Source organism: Gasterosteus aculeatus, chromosome 6 (genome assembly GCF_964276395.1).
Source record: "Gasterosteus aculeatus chromosome 6, fGasAcu3.hap1.1, whole genome shotgun sequence".
NCBI classification, from domain to species: Eukaryota; Metazoa; Chordata; class Actinopteri; order Perciformes; family Gasterosteidae; genus Gasterosteus; species Gasterosteus aculeatus.
Window position 1 is genome coordinate 17,343,033 of NC_135693.1, and position 17,896 is coordinate 17,360,928.

The 17,896-nt window shown below is 45.4% G+C and overlaps 1 protein-coding gene across 4 annotated transcripts in view; it reads left to right on the forward strand.

Moving 5' to 3' along the window:
* Positions 1-17,423, forward strand: part of sptbn1 (spectrin, beta, non-erythrocytic 1) — a 66,316-nt gene extending 48,893 nt beyond the window's left edge. For 2 of the 4 annotated variants that reach the window (XM_078104789.1, XM_040177715.2), the window contains 22 exons: positions 132-334; positions 420-510; positions 601-747; positions 838-1,101; positions 1,831-2,055; positions 2,244-2,333; positions 2,431-2,709; positions 3,439-3,569; positions 3,778-3,982; positions 4,100-4,474; positions 4,557-4,643; positions 5,497-5,511; positions 7,282-7,439; positions 7,560-7,698; positions 7,785-7,869; positions 7,981-8,177; positions 8,431-8,531; positions 8,730-8,784; positions 13,459-13,661; positions 13,750-13,923; positions 14,144-14,186; positions 14,673-17,423. In XM_078104789.1, the coding sequence (XP_077960915.1) occupies positions 132-334; positions 420-510; positions 601-747; positions 838-1,101; positions 1,831-2,055; positions 2,244-2,333; positions 2,431-2,709; positions 3,439-3,569; positions 3,778-3,982; positions 4,100-4,474; positions 4,557-4,643; positions 5,497-5,511; positions 7,282-7,439; positions 7,560-7,698; positions 7,785-7,869; positions 7,981-8,177; positions 8,431-8,531; positions 8,730-8,784; positions 13,459-13,661; positions 13,750-13,923; positions 14,144-14,186; positions 14,673-14,879 (3,474 nt within the window). In that variant the 3' untranslated portion in view covers positions 14,880-17,423. The remainder of the gene's footprint in view (positions 1-131; positions 335-419; positions 511-600; positions 748-837; positions 1,102-1,830; positions 2,056-2,243; positions 2,334-2,430; positions 2,710-3,438; positions 3,570-3,777; positions 3,983-4,099; positions 4,475-4,556; positions 4,644-5,496; positions 5,512-7,281; positions 7,440-7,559; positions 7,699-7,784; positions 7,870-7,980; positions 8,178-8,430; positions 8,532-8,729; positions 8,785-13,458; positions 13,662-13,749; positions 13,924-14,143; positions 14,187-14,672) is intronic. The other 2 variants (XM_078104790.1, XM_040177716.2) reach the window with 1 other exon arrangement.
* Positions 17,424-17,896: the final 473 nt, after the last annotated feature.

Here is a 17,896-nt window from a genome sequence, read left to right on the forward strand (position 1 = left end):
CCTGACTTCTCACTTGAAGAAGGTCGGAGGCTGCCACCAAGTGGTAGACGTCCTTCATTACATATAACCAAAGTTCATATTCCAAAGGAGAACATCAGAACCTCACATCTGACTGTCCGTCTGTGTCTCAGGAGTACGTGCTGGCTCACACCGAGATGCCCACCACTCTGGAGGCTGCCGAGGCCGCCATCAAGAAGCAGGAGGACTTCATGACCACCATGGACGCCAACGAGGAGAAGATCGGCGGCGTGGTCGACACCGGGCGCCGCTTGGTAACCGACGGCAACATCAACGCGGAGCGCGCCCAGGAGATGGTGGACTCCATCGACCAGAGGTGACCGAGTCCGCCTGTCCGCCGGCGTTACGCTTGATTGTGAACCAGAAAGCTTAAACTTAAAATGTTGATGATCGACCTGCAGACACAAGAAGAACCGAGCGGCCGCCAGCGACCTGCTGACCAGGCTGAAGGACAACAGAGACCTGCAGAGGTTCCTGCAGGACTGCCAGGAGGTAAACCACGGATTCTTCTTGCCAAATCAGCTGCAGGAACCCTGACGAGTCCCTGAGATAATCCGCCTGTGTGTGTCCGTGCGTCTTCAGCTGTCCCTGTGGATCAACGAGAAGATGCTGACGGCCCAGGACATGTCCTACGACGAGGCCAGGAACCTCCACAGCAAGTGGCTCAAACACCAGGCCTTCATGGCCGAGCTGCAGTCCAACAAGGAGTGGCTGGACAAGATCGACAAGGTCGACAAACATCACTATTTGTGCAATAAATCTAATAAATAAAGTCTGATGTGCTTGGTCACTAAACTGAAGCGCGGTACTGTCTCACAGGACGGGCAGGCGCTGATGGCGGAGAAGCCGGAGACGGAGGCCATGGTGAAAGAGAAGCTGTCGTCCCTGAAGACCATGTGGCAGGAGCTGGAGTCCACCACCCAGGCCAAGGCCAAGTGTCTGTTCGACGCCAACAAGGCGGAGCTCTTCACCCAGAGCTGCGCCGACCTCGACAAGTGGCTGGCCGGCCTGGACGGGCAGCTGCAGTCCGACGACTACGGCAAAGACCTCACCTCCGTCAACATCCTGCTGAAGAAGCAGCAGGTGAGGAGCAGGTTTAGTCGGTGCGAGCAGATCTTTTTTCTGAACGTTGATGCCGTCTGAAGGATGAGCTTTTCTTCTCTTTTCTTGAGATCGGCGCTGTAATTTCTTTTGAGTGCACATGTGTGCTTGAGAGAAATCTGTAGCAGTCAGACAGGAAAAGAAGGCAATCTCACCTCCTCGTCTTCCTCGCTGCTCTCATTTTATCCCAGACTCGCTCTGCCTTTGGTTGTTTATCTATCTTCTGTGAAGCCGTTTGCAGTGTAATTACTGTCTGGCTGCTGGAAGATGATTCTCTCTTTGCTTTTTGTTTTTGTGTCCGTGGACTGTTTTTGAGTGCGTTTTTGGAGGTTATACATTTTAACTGAATCGAGGAGAAGATGTGACGAGGATTCTGAAGCATCTTTTTATCTTTGCAAAGGTGTTTTCTTTCCTTATTTGTTTATTTCATTCAATGGGGACCAAATTTGTGATCCTTCTATTGCATTCTGTTCTATTCCAATTTAATTTCATATGGTTATAATTCCATTTTGTTTTCATTACTGTCATTTTTTTTAATTATAAATGTGTATTTCTAAGGAGATTTCCTCCTCATCTACACCAGTTTTGATTTTATTCGGTGAAAGAAATCTCAACCCTCCAAAGGACCTAATCTCTGTGAAACGGGGGAAGAGTCCTGGTTTGATCTTTTACGAGTGTATTCCGTCTGACCTGCGAACCGTCCTCCTCCAGATCCTGGAGAGCCAGGTGGAGGTGCGTCAGAAGGAGGTGGGGGAGCTGCAGGGCCAGTCGCAGGCCCTCAGCCAGGAGGGGAAAGGCTCCGACGAGGTGGACGGCCAGAGGATCAGCGTGGAGCAGAAGTTCCAGTCCCTCCAGGACCCGCTGAAGAAGAGACGAGACAACCTCATGGCCTCCCGCGAGATCCACCAGTTCAACCGGGACGTGGAAGACGAGATCGTAAGTGGAGGAAGGGCGCCGACCTTTAACCCCTCCGATTCAGGAAGCGAGGCGTGTTGTACGGGATCTTTTAGTATTAGTATCAACACGGCAAAATGTCACGTTGTTTATATATCGGCGTCACAGTATTTGTACATAGTGGTGATCATACTAGTTTTACTAAACTTAAACTTCCTTCTGGTCTCCAGCTGTGGGTGGAGGAGAGGATGCCTCTGGCCACATCCACCGACCACGGCAACAACCTGCAGACCGTACAGCTGGCCATCAAGAAGAACCAGGTACCGGCCGCCTCGCATGAAAGTCGACGACCACCCCCCCCGAAGCCGCTTACACGGCGAATCTATAACCGCTGCCTTGACCTTTTGACCCGCTCAGACCCTGCAGAAGGAGATCCAGGGCCACCAGCCGCGCTACGACGACATCTTCCAGCGCAGCCAGCACGTCCTGAGGGAGAACGGCCCCACGGCCGAGCTCATCCGCCAGCGCCTCGCCGAGCTGCAGTCGCTGTGGGAGCAGATCAGGAAGGAGACGGAGAAGCGCCACACCCGCCTCAGCGAGGCCCACGAGGCCCAGCAGTACTACTTCGACGCCGCCGAGGCCGAGGCCTGGATGAGCGAACAGGAGCTGTACATGATGTCAGAGGAGAAGGCCAAGGTGAGGCGGGGGGGTCAGAGGTCAGAGATGGCGACCTGCGATGGAGGAAGTATTCAGATCCTTCACTTAGTAAAAGTACTAATATCAGACAGTGAAAATAGAATGATTGTATTATAAAGTACATATGAAATAATATTTTAATAATTAAAAGGAGTCTACAAATCTTCACATTTGAGACGTTAGTAACTCATGTTGAAATTACGAGTTTGTTTATTCCTTAATCCTCATTGGTTTGGTTAGTTGCACATTTAAGACTCTGACTTAAAGATTCTCACCCTCGGAGATGCTTTCACCTTCGTTCTGTTGTAATTTGATCCGAGAGGTTTTTAGTCTTGGTGCTTCACTTGTATGCTGCTGCGTTTTTTAGCTTTTAAAGGTCAAACCTTTAGGAAATGTTACCAAATACCATCTTACCGCTTTGTCTCAGGGATTTAAATCACTACCAATCAGACCGTTGAAGTTCATAATTGAGTCTGACACTTTGTTTTGAAGGTCATTTATTGGGAACATTTACCTAAACTGATCTCCTTTCCTCTGCCATCACACTCTTTTATATCTGATTCCCTCTGCTATTCCTCACCCTCACATCCCAACTCTTTCCAGCTGGCATTTTCTTCTACCTTTTTACCTTTTTTTTTTTTTTCTCCATTCCTCTTCTTTTCCCGCTGCGGATTCTTTCATTCTCGGCCAATTTCTACCACACTATAACCAGATGAATGTGTCTCTCAGGACGAGCAGAGCTCGGTGGCCATGCTGAAGAAGCATCAGATCCTGGAGCAGGCGGTGGAGGACTACGCAGACACCGTCCATCAGCTGTCCAGCACCAGCCGCGGCCTGGTGGCCGCCGAGCACCCTGACAGGTGAGTGGGGGGTCACAGGTCAAGGAATTTGACCTTTTTGAAATTGTGGAGGGAAGCAACGAGTAGACAATTAAGCTAAGCTGAAAATGAAAAACTGGGTCAAAGAAAATAAGGACAGAGGAAGGAGACGAGGAATGAACAGAGAAGTATAGATGAGGAAAAGGATTATAAACTAAATTGACATTTCTTTGTCCCCTTCGTCGCGCAGCGAGCGGATCGGCATGCGTCAGTCTCAGGTGGACAAGCTGTACGCCGGGCTCAAGGACTTGTCGGAGGAGCGTCGGGGGAAGCTGGACGAGCGCTTGCGTCTCTTCCAGCTGAACCGGGAGGTGGACGACTTGGAGCAGTGGATCGCTGAGCGGGAGGTGGTGGCCGGATCCCACGAGCTGGGACAGGACTACGAGCACGTCACCGTGAGACACATATTGTTGTGCAATGTTTTCTGTTTTTAAAAGAAATCTTGATTTAGCCGAGCCGAGCACTCCAGCGTTCCTTCCAACCGAGCCCAACTTCTTTCCTTCCTTCTTCAGATGCTGCAGGAACGCTTCAGAGAATTTGCCCGCGACACCGGGAACATCGGCCAGGAGCGCGTGGACACCGTCAACCAGCAGGCGGACGAGCTGATCAACACCGGCCACGGCGACGCCGCCACCATCGCCGAGTGGAAGGACGGCCTGAACGAGGCCTGGGCCGACCTGCTGGAGCTCATCGACACCCGGACGCAGATCCTCGCCGCCTCCTTTGAGCTCCACAAGTTCTACCACGACGCCAAGGAGATCCTCCACCGCATCCTGGACAAACACAAGAAGCTGCCGGAGGAGCTGGGCCGCGACCAGAACACGGTGGAGACGCTGCAGAGGATGCACACCACCTTCGAACACGACATCCAGGCCCTGGGAACGCAGGTAGGGGCTCTATTTAAGGACCGGGACGTTATGAAACACAAGCACGACATTGAGCGTCCCTCATCCTCCGCTTTGCTTTCAGGTGCGGCAGCTTCAGGAGGACGCCGTTCGCCTGCAGTCCGCCTACGCTGGAGATAAAGCCGACGACATTCAGAAGCGAGAAGGAGAGGTGAGCTTCAGTCTCGGGCAGCGGTGGACCGCATCAGGACTCGGCCCAGTTTACTTTGAATTGGCTCTAGTACACCTAAATCCTCGGATGTAACAACGTTCTCTATTTATCTGCAGGTTTCATGTAAACTTTGAAACACCAGCTTGTCTTACTGATTGGATTGAGAGTGAACTGGACCCTGAACTCGTGTTAATGAAGTGTAAACGGCTCGGTTCCTCATGCATGCTGCACTGCTGCTGCATTAACTTTGACTTCTGGATCATACTACAAGAAGTAGATCATTGACACATAGTTCAACTCTTACAGGGCGTGGTCAAAATGCAGGAGACATCATAATAATGTCTCCTTGTTAGTGGTTCTGTACACAGAGGGAACATTGGCAGTCTTATTTTCTGCTCAACATGTTTCTACCTCCTCCTCCGTTTAAAGGTGAAACACACATACATTTTTTAATGATTCATTTTATAGCACTCAAGTCTCCAAGAAGTTTTTTTTTTTACCCAGCTCAACCTGTCTGCTGAGGTTAACTGATAACTGAGTTGTGTGAAACACGCCACACTGATATAAAATAAGAGTTTTTAATTTATTCATATGTAATGTACTCAAATCATCTGTTTTTATCCCATGCATATAGGCGTCCGCTACAAGTGCCTCCATACAAAGATGTTTAATGCAATATCCTTTCGCACAAACTCATTGCAAAATCTACATCTGAGAGAAACTTTGGCGAGCAACAATAGTTTAGAGTAGCACCATAAGTGTTGATGATGAACCGCACAGTGTTTGTTATGGCGTTGTGTTTTGACCATTCCCTGTATGTCCATTTCCCTGCATATCCTCCCTGTACACCCAGAGGAGAAAGGGAGAGGTGAGACTCCGTTTACCAAAAACATTGGCTTTGCATCAGTGTTCATTTTGGCTGCAGTTCTAGACTTTGTTTTAACAACTGGACTAAAATGTTGATTCATTTTAGTTGTGGCCAAGTCTTTGTCAGAGACGTGGTAATTTGCAAATACTGGTCGAGTTTGTTTTAGAGCTTTTCTTAGTTCACTGAGTGGTGGAGTTATTTTCACATAAATCAACGAGACCTGAAAACAGGAACCTGATGCTGAATGAAAACCATCCAGCTATAAACTCCACACATCTGTGTGTCTGAGGAGGTTAAAACAAACACTGCTAGTGGTTTGCAAACACAATTTGGTTCTGGTTAATCAGTGGGAAGAAATCAAAATAAACTGCAGAAAGTATTTAGTTTTTCTTAAAATGAGTTTTAAGATACATCTTTAATATCTCACGGCTGAACGCATTGGTGCAATCGAATGTTTTTGTTCTCGTTTGCTTGAATCTAGCTGCTTGTTAACCGGCTGAATGTGGCTTTTAATCCTCTGCAGCCACGTGAACAACGTCTCCGTGCCAGACGGGCCTGTGGCGCAAAATGTGGATTTTTTTTAAGATTCTGTTCAGTGTGGAGAGGATTATCTTTTCTGTGCAGAATTGGCAAAGTCGACATTAAATGCAATGTTTCCTTCTGCAGACATTTTGTAACCAGAACAAACAAAAAGGAGCGAGAGGTTCGCTTAAGCTTCTTGACCGCAATATGTCACACGGCCACAGCCGCTGCCGCACGCTGCATTTAGTGTAAATGTCTGAGCTGGAACTGATTTTGTTCATCACCGAGCCGCCTGATCGAGTGTAAGAAAATATCTAGCCGCTGATTTAGCTATTAGAAGCTAGCATTAGCATGCTAACAGATTCATATGGGTGCCATTTGTCCTGCTGGTTTTAGCACGTGTTAGTTGCTGCTTCAGCTCACGGTTCCGTCATCGCTTGCTGGAGCGGCGATAAACACGTCACCACTTATTGCTGAATTAGTTAGCAAACGGTCTCTGTGACGTCAGACGTGTGTCTCTGAGCAGGTTGATGTCCGTGGCGTCAAAATCTGCAAGAAAGGTGTTTGTGCAAGAATACATATAATCAAATGTGTGGACACTAAATCATCTGGAATGGTTTACAAAACTGCTCACTTTCAGTCCTTTGTTAGATAAATTAAAGCATCCAGGTAGGCAGATTGTGCAGCGCTGAAATTGAGCAGGTGGCGATGCAAGCAAACGTAATCCAGTGAATTCACGGAGGCAGGGATTGGCTTTGAGAATAAAGTCCTCCGTCCCAGTATGTTTAATTCCATGGCGCAAGGATAAACTGGTAATGGATCAAATGAAATGGCTGATTCAGCCCTGCTACGCAACATGAGTAACAAAAACGAGCGCTTCATTCTGAAGCTGTAATCTGCACATATGAATGCATTGTTTTTTATTTATTTTATTCCCCCGGGCTGATGTGCTCCCCTGCAGCTCCATTGTGATGGGACTTTGCAACCGTTCTCACCAGTAGTGAAAGTGTCCCCGCAGTTTATATACACAGAATATAAACCCAGTAATAAATTCAGTTTATGATTAAAAACAGCATTGACTCCTTGCTGCTGTTTAGACGGAACCTCTTCTCTAAAACGCACCATCCTGCTGCTCCTTCGTCTTTCGGCAAGGTTTCTTTTTTTTTTTCGGGAAGGTTGAAACGGATCACGTGTGTTGGCGGATTCCTGCTGGTCTGAGGGTTTTTGATGTCGCCCTCCCTCCCTCAGGTCCTCGAGGCCTGGAAGAACCTGCTGGAGGCGGCGGAGGGCCGCCGGGTGAAGCTGGTCGAGACCGGAGACAAGTTCCGCTTCTTCAGCATGGTGCGCGACCTGATGCTGTGGATGGAGGACGTCATCCGCCTGATCGAGGCCCAGGAGAAGCCCAGGTAGGAAGAAATATCAAAGGCCAACGCGTGTGATGAACAGCCGTGAATGATCAACAGATGTTTGTTTTGTATGGAACCGTGTGAGAACGCTGGGGACTGTGGGGTTTTGTTTTTTTTCAGAGACGTGTCGTCTGTGGAGCTGCTGATGAACAACCACCAGGGCATCAAGGCGGAGATCGACGCCCGCAACGACAGCTTCACCGCCTGCATCGAGCTGGGCAAAGCCCTGCTGGCCAGGAAGCACTACGCGTCAGAGGAGGTACAGAACGCACACTTTCAAAGGGTCCAAATCGATTTTAGGAGGTTTTTTGTCTCGTTTTTTTAAAAACTTTTGTCTCCCCGCAGATTAAAGAGAAGTTGTTACAGTTGACGGACAAGAGGAAAGACATGATTGACAAGTGGGAGGACAGATGGGAGTGGCTGCGACTGGGTGAGGCCTTTTAATCTTGTTCCTCATGCAGTCGAGGCTCCGGCCGAACGGAAAGCTGAATGAATTTAGTGTTTGACGTGAAAACGCGCTTGTGTGTGTGTGTGTGTTCAGTCCTGGAGGTGCACCAGTTCTCCCGGGACGCCGGTGTGGCCGAGGCCTGGCTGCTGGGTCAGGACCCCTACCTGTTCAGCAGGGAGATGGGCCAGAGCGTGGACGAGGTGGAGAAACTCATCAAGCGCCACGAGGCCTTCGAGAAGTCGGCCGCCACCTGGGAGGAACGCTTCTCCGCTCTGGAGCGGCTGACCACGGTGAGGCGCTCACACGCACTGAATGAAGTGTTTAAAAAGATCTCTTACCTCGGGTTTTCTCCATAGAAAATATGAATACTACGTCTGACGGTGACATCACACCACCAATTCAATCCATCAATTGTTAAACATCAAGTTACAGGCTAAATAATTAGAGAATAAGACAAAATAACAGAAATGAAATGAGCGAGTGGCGTTTAAGGAGCAGTCTGGTGGTTGCTTCGTGCCCGAGGCTCATAGTGTTTGTGTCCAGATGGAGTTATTGGAAGTGCGAAGAATGCAAGAGGAAGAAGAGAAGAGGAGACAACCTCCGCCCACTGAGGCTCAGCCCGGCGACGCTGCAGCTCAGCACAGGTCAGCGTGCGTCGATTCTCTTAAAAGAGGGAAATTGGTGCATACGAGGAGAAAGTTCATGATGTCATCACGACAGACGGTTGTGTTGTGAACCAAATTTAGCAGTAGATAATATTTTGTTGTACAAAATAATGGATTGGTCAATAGAAAAAGCCACAGCGGTGTGTGTGACCCGTTGTGTACTTTGTGTGTTTGCAGGGAGGGCGAGCTGGTGTCTCAGAACGGGCTGCCGTCCGATCAGGAGTCTACCAGGGTTAGTTACCGCTCACCTGCCTACCAACAATACAGCAGCATCCTGCAGAACCGCAGGCCCGCCGCACCCTGACACACACACACACGCGCGCTAACGATGTGTACATTCCACACACTCAACATTAACCTTTGACCTCGCAGAGGAATGTCCTGGACCGGGTTTGTTTTATCCGTCCTCACACACATTAATGTTCCTGTGTGTCACTTTGTCTTCATCATTTATAGTTTGCTTCTTCTGATTATTATTCTTTATTCACATGCAATCATTTTATTTGTTTTGAGATACGAGATGTGAGATAAAAGTAAGTTAAAACGTCTTTTAGAGGACAGGAAGCAGTGGGACTGATGGGAACTGTAGTCTTAATATGGAGACATTAGAAAACTAATAGTGTGAGCGGACTGATCAAAGCTCACAAGCTGTCATTACATGAGAACATTCTGATGATGATAATTAAGTCTACATATTTTAGATTGTAACTGCAGGTTGTGTTAAAGTTGTGTTTGGATTTGGTGCTTCTGTTTAAATGCATCATTTGTGTTTTTAGTTTCAGGTTATTTATAATCATGTGCTTCAAATACAAAAACAGAAGATCTCAGATTTCAGGATACCAGCAACAATGTTTGATAAGATATTTAAAATGATATTTATGTATGATAAGAACACTCTGCACATAACAAGAATAGTCTTTAGGATTCTGAGACTTAAAATAGTGCATGAAACAGAACCAGGTGGACACACACGCCGGTGATTCGTCTTTTGGGGGAAAAACCAATCTCAGTTCCTTAAAAGTGCCCCACATTCCTTCTACGTGCTTAATGAGTTCAAATAAATACTTTAAAAATAGACCCGATGGACCAAAGTAAAACTTTAAAACGTGCTGGTTTCCACTTTTCAACAGCGGAGCCGGATGTGACGGATGTAAACAGTCATTTTAGGGATTTAAACGTTTGGATTTTGAGACATTAAGCAAATGCATTTTCCTTTTGATAAGAGTGTGACTGCATAGGTGGTGAATGGGACCACACACACACACACACACGCACACACACACACAGCAGCCCCTCACTTTCTCTTTCTCCTTCCTCCCTTCTCCCCCTGTCTCTCTCAGTTTGACACCCCCGCCCTCCTCTCCCCTCAGCTGTTGGTGTTGCTGCTACTTTATGTTGTCATTTATAAACTCACCCTCTGGAATATGAACACCTGAAAAGTCCACCGACAAAACGCACAACCCACTACACAACCTGCCTTCAGAGGCTTTAATGGGGATTTACAGTATATTTGTAGTATTTTATAGCTTATATTTATAGCAGAATGTTTGTGATGTGGTCGTCATAGTGACACATAAATACAGAGCTGAAACTTCACATAAAGCGACAGACGAAATATAAAGCATGCGTTCAAAATAAAAGTTAAATGTAGTAAAATGATGTCTTAATCGTGTTAAAATGAAGTAAAAGGAATTTTAGCTACTACAGGTTTAGTTTGATAAGTAACTATTCATATGGGATTAATGCGATAAATCAGATATTTGAAGAGTTCCTTTTAAGAGGCTACTTTACTGTTTTTGCAGGGAACCCTTTTCCAAAGCAAGACTCAAATATCTACTTTACCCTTTTGTGTGTCTACATCCCACAACCCAAATTCACCAACTCCATATGTTACGTATTCATAGAGTGCAGTATGTGTACCACCATGTCTTCTAACATACATACAACATACTACATGTAAAGTACCACCACGTCTTCGGATAGGTCTGTCTGACGCGCACCTTCTTCCAGCCTTGGTCCCCCCTGCGTTCCCCTGCTTGCAGGAATAATCCACCGACACGCTCTTTGAGTGGTTGATCTTGTGGTTTATTTTGCCTTATAATGTTTGTTCGGAGCAGAACCCGCTCTCTCGTATTGCGATAGCGGTCAAAACCCTTTCGCTCTCCGGGTCCAACACCTGATACCAATCGATACATCATCAATTATACAGGTGCACACAGGACCCAAGAACAGCGGCCCCCAGTGTACAGAATAAAATAGACGTTTGGGCTCCTACACTACATGTGAAGTACCAACTAACAGAACGCTGCTCTGAAGGGGATTTCACTTTTTTAACCTAAATAGTTTTCAAATCCACACGACAGAAACATTTTACCACGATAAGAACAACTCATTTAACAGGAGAAATCCTGTTGTTTTCGCTCTTTGTTTTTCTTCTTTCACCTCTGCGTTTATTACTTTAACGTCATTCACTATTGAATACTAAAAAGGAAAACGGGCAAATCAATAACGCACATTCCTTTTTGAATTCCTGTAAAACTGATCCTTCATTCATATAAAGGCATTTAGAGGTGTCCCATGATGTGTGTGTGTGTGTGTGTGTGTGTGTGTACCTACTCCATCCTTCCCTCTGAATCTACTCTTACGATCTTTAGTCTGTTTTGTATTTAGCTTATGATCAATGTTTCCATTGTGTACCGCTGTAACTTCTTTATTTTTATCTTCACCATGTCTGTTGCACGTCCATCCAGCCCCGTCATTGGTTCCCTGACTAACACACATTCCCTAATAAACCTTGTCAGAACCAATCGGATCACTCAGACCTTTTCCAGTCTGTCTGTCTGTGTCATCGATGTGTAGTTGTGACTTTTTCTGCCCACACAGTTGTGTTTGTTGTTGCATGCTGTCACCATCAAGAGCATTTCAGTTGAGTTTTCTGTCATTGTTGTTGTTGTTCTTCATCCCATGTTCTTCACCCTGGGGCTTTATTTTAAACCGTGCATAGATATTTTGGTTTCCATAGAAGGCTTTTTTTGTGGATCAAAAATCAATCAATACAATTAACACAAAGTTCAAATAAGGATTTAGAGAGCCGTGAAAATACTTACGCATTAGTTGCATTTTCTTTGTTTCCCAAATAGTGAACTAAATTGATGTTGAAAAACATTGGGAAGTTTAATTGTTTCACAAAATATTTCCATTATTTTACCAAAGATTCTTGGAATAAGAAAGTAACTACAAATAGTTGTTGCGGTTTCCTACCAAATGTTATTATGACATTTATTAAGTCTTCTAGTTAAAAAGTGTTGTTTGAATAAAAATAAAAATAACGTAGAAATATACTTATGTTAGTTCAAATTAGGTATAATACCGGACAGACTTTTTTATTTATGGAAATACCATTTGGGAAATCCAACAAATTATCAGAAATATGATCAGAGAAATAATTCTTCACCTCAAGCTGCAAGTGAAATCATCTCACGGGAATTCAATACAGCTCTGAAATGAATCCGGGACGATAAATTCACAAGACCAGGATTAATCTGTACAAAGTCGGCCCCGCCTTACTCGTCTAATCTGATTTAAAAGTCAAATCCTTAAAAAGTGAAATAATCATAGTTGACTTTTTTCATCGTTTCATAGATGAAATGACAAAATTCAGAATTTTTAGCAGCTTGTCCAGGAAGCTCCAGCGCTTAGACCCGGCCCGTTTCCTGACCCTCCTGCAGCGAGAGGTCCGACATTAAAGAAGCCACTAAAATCAATCTGTGTACCTCTGATAAGCTGTGAGATTCCTAATACCTCATGACGCGATCGATAAACACTAAACCAGAGCTCCCAGGACCGACTGCTTCAGCCCCCCCGGTTAAAGCTCCCAGGATCGGCCCCCCGCCTCCGATCTGTGCTCAAAAAGAGTGTCCACGTCGGTCCGGCCCCCCGAGGAGCTCGGTAACAGGGTAATAAGCATCCGGTTGGAGTGGGTGTGGTGTGGAAAAATAAAACCTCTCTTGATACCAGGCCAATCGCATCCTCCCCTCACCAATAATTCTGCCCCGTAATGACTTCCAAGCAATTCTTTTGCTAATTGTTTGAGATTTTTTTGAATTTTTTTTTTTGCTGGCTTCTCCCCTCCTTGTCTTGTGTGTTGTGATCTACTGTGCATGTCCTTAAACCTGTAATCGGCGCATGATCGGACTGTGTGACTCGCTCTGCTCTGACTCTGCAATCCAGATGTTTTTTCTAATCCGGCGCTGAGCTCCATTAATTAAACGCTTAAACAACAAACGCTGATGAATGCGCTGGTTGTAAGAGCCGTCGTGGTTTAGAGACTTGAGTCAGAGACCAAACGCGTTTAGGGGCTCCAGGCTTCACTTTAGGAAAACCAACTTTTAACTACAACGTTTTAAGATTTACCTGGAAGTTCAGCCTTTACAATACGAATACTTGAATGAGACGTACTACAAACCCACCGGGGGACCGGTTGGGATCCATGCAGGAGCACTGGTTGGTGTGAAAATAATGAGGCCATCATGTCTGCTAAACTTGCATGGAACCATGAAGACACCAAGGTGCTTCGTAGATATCGGACAGCTTAATCTGTCCTCGTCCAGATTAGATTTGCAGGGACATTTGGTTGCATTTGTGTCTACTGATCTACGTCTTTCTCAATGTTTGCAATTTAAGTTAAGAGAATCCAGATCCGTAAGGTCGTAAAGGTCGGCAGATAATAAATAAAACGCCACGTGAGGTTCGGTCCGTGTCCTCGCAGCGTGTGATTCCGCTCTGCTCTGCATGCTGCAGCTCTGGTGTGATTTACAGCTTCTGTGTCCTGTGAGCGAGAGAGAGAGAGACGCCTCCATCCGTCCTCCGTCCTCTCCTGACTGTCCCCTCTCCCCCTTGTTTCCAGGACAACGTGGACGGCGGGGAGGCGGTGAACGGGACGTCGGAGCCGAGCCCCTCGGGGTCTCCCGGGGGGTCTCGCAAGGGCAAGGCCAGCCAGGCGGCGACCCTGCCGGCCAAGTCCCAGGCGGAGGCCCCCACGTCCCAGCTGGAGGGCTTCCTGCACCGCAAACACGAGTGGGAGGGACACAACAAGAAGGCTTCCAGCAGGTGGGGGCCGTTTGGGGACTATGAAGAATAAAAAGCCCGTTTTCTAAGCATTAAAACCCTGATCGGCGGTCCGTCTGTGTCCCTGCAGGTCGTGGCACAACGTGTACTGTGTGATCAACCAGCAGGAGATGGGCTTCTACAAGGATCAGAAGAGCGCCGGTCAGGGGATTCCCTACCACAGCGAGATCCCCGTCACCCTGAAGGACGCCATCTGCGAGGTGGCGCTGGACTACAAGAAGAAGAAACACGTCTTCAAGCTCAAGTGAGAATCTTTTTTTTATTTTATTTTTTTATTTTTAAGCAGGACAAAGAATATTAGTTCAAATAATGCATTGGACTGATTTATTTCGTTAGCGTTACGTTAGCACGGCTCACAATGTTCTGCTAACATTCTTCGTCCTGCAGCACGAACGCACTCCTCAATCCCTTCATACATGCACTTATTGATTACTAATTATTGTTTAATGCATCTTCTCCCACAGGATCACTGATGGCAATGAGTATCTCTTCCAAGCCAAAGATGACGTGAGTAAAGAATTTTTAACAGTCTTACTATTCATTTCTGTAATCGTTTTATCGCTATTTCTTTTCATTTAACATGTTAAAACAATTTGATTTTGTTTATTTAACTTCTTTGTAGGTTTTCCAAATTGTATTTGTGCCTTTTTTTTTATTTTTCCTTTTTAATTATTAATTTATTTAGATACCTCAGCTACACTTACATTTCAGTTTCTATAGCAAATCATTATGTCTTAATTCATGTATTTCTAAGTAAACTATAAGAGGAGACCTGTCAACAAAGTTGAAATTATATACATTTGAGGGGCAAAGTTATAATAGGTCACAAATATTGTGCAATATTCAAGAGTCAAAAGAGTTTATGAGTTTAAGTTAAAGAGTTTATATAATAAATTCAGGGGACTTAAAGTAAATGGTCACGTCTCCATAGCAACAGCTGTTCTCCCTGTGCTCGCCACTGTTAAGCCCCGCCTTCCTCTCTCCGTCCTCCAGGAGGAGATGAACACGTGGTTATCGGCCATCTCGACCGCCATGACGGGCGAGAAGTCGGAGGTGACTCCCAGCAGCCACAGCACGCCGGCCCCGGCCGCACGCGCTCAGACGCTGCCGGCCTCCGTCGCCGCGGCAGCAGAGTCCAGCCCGGGCAAACGAGAGAAAGACAAGGAGAAACGCTTCAGTCTGTTCAGCAAGAAGAAGTAGACGCTCCTTCTTCCCCCCCCCTCATCCTCCTCTTCCTCATTCCTCTGGTGCTGTTTGGGGTCGCTCCTCATTATCGATCCATCTCTTGTCAAATATTAGTGGAAGACGTCCGTGTCGATTGAGCGAATACTATATTTAGTCAGCTCGTAGCAACCGGTACTGTAATAACTAAAAACAAATAGATTAACCGCTCCACGTGTAGTTAAATTTACTTCTAAATGGATTCAAATGTGCTCAAAACTGTTAAAAGTCTGTTATTAACGTGATAATATAAAAAAATAACACAGTGAGCCGATGAGGAAAAAGATCCTTTGATGATCTGTTGATACGACAGTTCCAACATAATCAGTTGCTACGTCAAATGAAATCCCAAACAGCCTCTTTCTCTTTCTCTACCTTCTACTTCTTTCTTTCTTTCTTCCTCCTCCTCCTCTTCCTCTCTGAAAGCGTGACTCCAGCATGCAAGCTCCGAGCCAAAACTCTCCACTCTGTGCCTATCAACCGCCCGGTCCGGCTCAGAGCGTCAGTACAGCTACAAACACACCAACCTGTGTCCTCTGAGCAAACGAAAAAAGGTCGGATTGAATGAAAACAAATGCTAAAATAAAAGGGGCCCGCAAACGCTTTAGATTGAGTTTGCCGCTGAACAACAACACGCTGTAGAGGATTTCCCCCAATATTCCCGTTTATTATTCTTATTGCTATTATTTGTGTTTTCTATCTGCTTCTGCTTCCCCGTCATCCCAGCTTCTCATCGACTGCTGCCTTTCTGCGTTGTGTTTGAGCTCCCAAGTCGTCTCAGTTCCATCCGTTGGGTTTTTGTTTCTTTTGGGAAGTTGTAGTTAGTTCCTGGTAGGATCCATCCTCAGTTTTTGCAAGGCTTTGTCTTTGCAAGATGACGTGTATCCCTCTGTAGTGGGGAAGACCACAGCGGGGTAATCCTCTGAAATTACACCTCACAAGTTTTTAATTTCAGCTAAAATGCCTAAAACAATGTAAAAAGTGCCGAATATGTGGAGAAAGCAGTACAAACTTTAAAGAGTTCAAAGTACAAAATAAGAGCACCCCGGGCTGCAATCTGTGCACTGAATAACTCAATTTTTGCAATAAAACGTGAAACGCTTATTGTCATCACTATGTTCTGGTGAGTTCTGGTGCTGGATAATTCCTGCAGCGTGAAGTGGCTGTAATTTGGAGAGTTACCCTGCGGTGCTTTGAATTGTATGTATAACTTGTGTATAACAAACTGTTGAAAAATAAACCTGTGTTTTAATTTCACTTATATTTACTGCTAATAAGACGTACAAACCGTAATAAGCTTCATTTGATTATAAAGTTCTTTACCTTTAACAATGAAGGAGCTATTGAGCCTCTGTGGGGGAATAAATAATTAAAGACCAGTAAGAATGTTTGTGAACTCAAACGTTTATGACAAAGATTTGTTTGATCCCTGGTTGCATTTTTAAAAAACATTAAATTCCACCTTTTTTTAGTTTTTTTTCCCTCCACAATGTTTTTTTCTGTTTCCCAGTTAAACTGTCTTAAGGTTTATTTAGTCCGAGTATGGAGACATAGATGTACTATAAAAAACACATTACTTTAAGCATTGCTGTTAAGTGGACAAGTTGCTTCTAAAAAGCGTTTACTGGAAGTGAGAAATGTTGCAGAATAATGGTCGCTTGCTTGTTGGCTTCAGCGCTCCGTTTTTATTTATCAGACTTTTGCCGGCAATGAAGAGAAAACCTCTGAGTTACTTGTACGGTTCGCTTCACGCGGAAGTTCTTTGGTGACAAAATGAAGACGAGATTTGCACTGTAAACATCTGCTGGTTGAGATCTGAGAGCATGCAGAAGCAGATCTGTTGGCATGATTTTAAAGAACAGAACTTTCATCAATGTGTCGAGACGTCCACATGTGAACAGCCTTCCTGACGCATGTGACGGTTAAATGAGCATGCTGGAGTTTGTCTCTGCCTACTTTGAAAAATAGAGAACTTTAACAGCCTGATCTGGTTGTTTTCTCCACAAAATCTGCCCAAACTGATTTAAGCTTGAATTTGTTTTGTGCGCTCTGTAATTTTGTCATTAATTAACTTCCATACCTTTTTTGGAAGCAAAAACCGCAGGACCGAGCCCCCAAAGAGGTAAATGTGGGTGCGTTTGTTTTGCTACCCAGCTGGCGGTGGGGTGGCTCTGGTTTGTTGGTGGAACACCTGAAGTAACAGAAACTCTTCACTTGATGGTTGCTGTTGAAATGCTTCCTGTTCTTCATTTTCTTTACGCTACATTCTCCGGCGGTTTGATAAGTATCGTGCGCATTCCTCTGTCACTGTAACCATAGTAATGAGATATTTCTTCATATTGCACAATCAGTAATGCCACAATAGGGGTGGGCGGGACCGGGGTGGGTGGAGCCGGGGCTGTTGTAGGTGAGGTAGTCGCTGTGATGTGAACTAGGGGTCACTGCTAGTTGGATCTGCACCCGTAGACTTCTCCCGATCTGTTACATATGTGCAAAAAGCCATTAAAATGCTTTTAAAATGAACCAAACGTATGGTCCCTCTCTCTCGTTTGTGTGTGTGTGTGTCATAGATACAACTGAAGCAGCAAATGTCAGTCTTTCTCCCCCATGATTCCAGACTTGTTTCAGTGAAGAGTCATTCAGCTGTTTTTTGGTGCTTTATTCTCAAGATGGTGCAAAAGGACCAGAGGATCTCAGATGAGGTTCAGAAAACAGTTTCAACTCCAAACACGAGGGAGGAACATAATTTATTCTCTGCGTTCAGAAACAGGAAGTTTGATTCTGGCCTTTGAATTAACAATCGGGTAAATTGGATATTTTTTCTACTTCAGGATACACGGTGGCTTTTTCAAGACATTCTTTCTACAACATCATTTGTATGACTTTTGAGATATTCTCATGCGTTTTCATGTTAATTCTAAGCTGTTTGAAGCATCACATCAGATCTCTTCTCACTTACAGACAGCCGCCGTGTGTCTAATCAAATATTTATATAT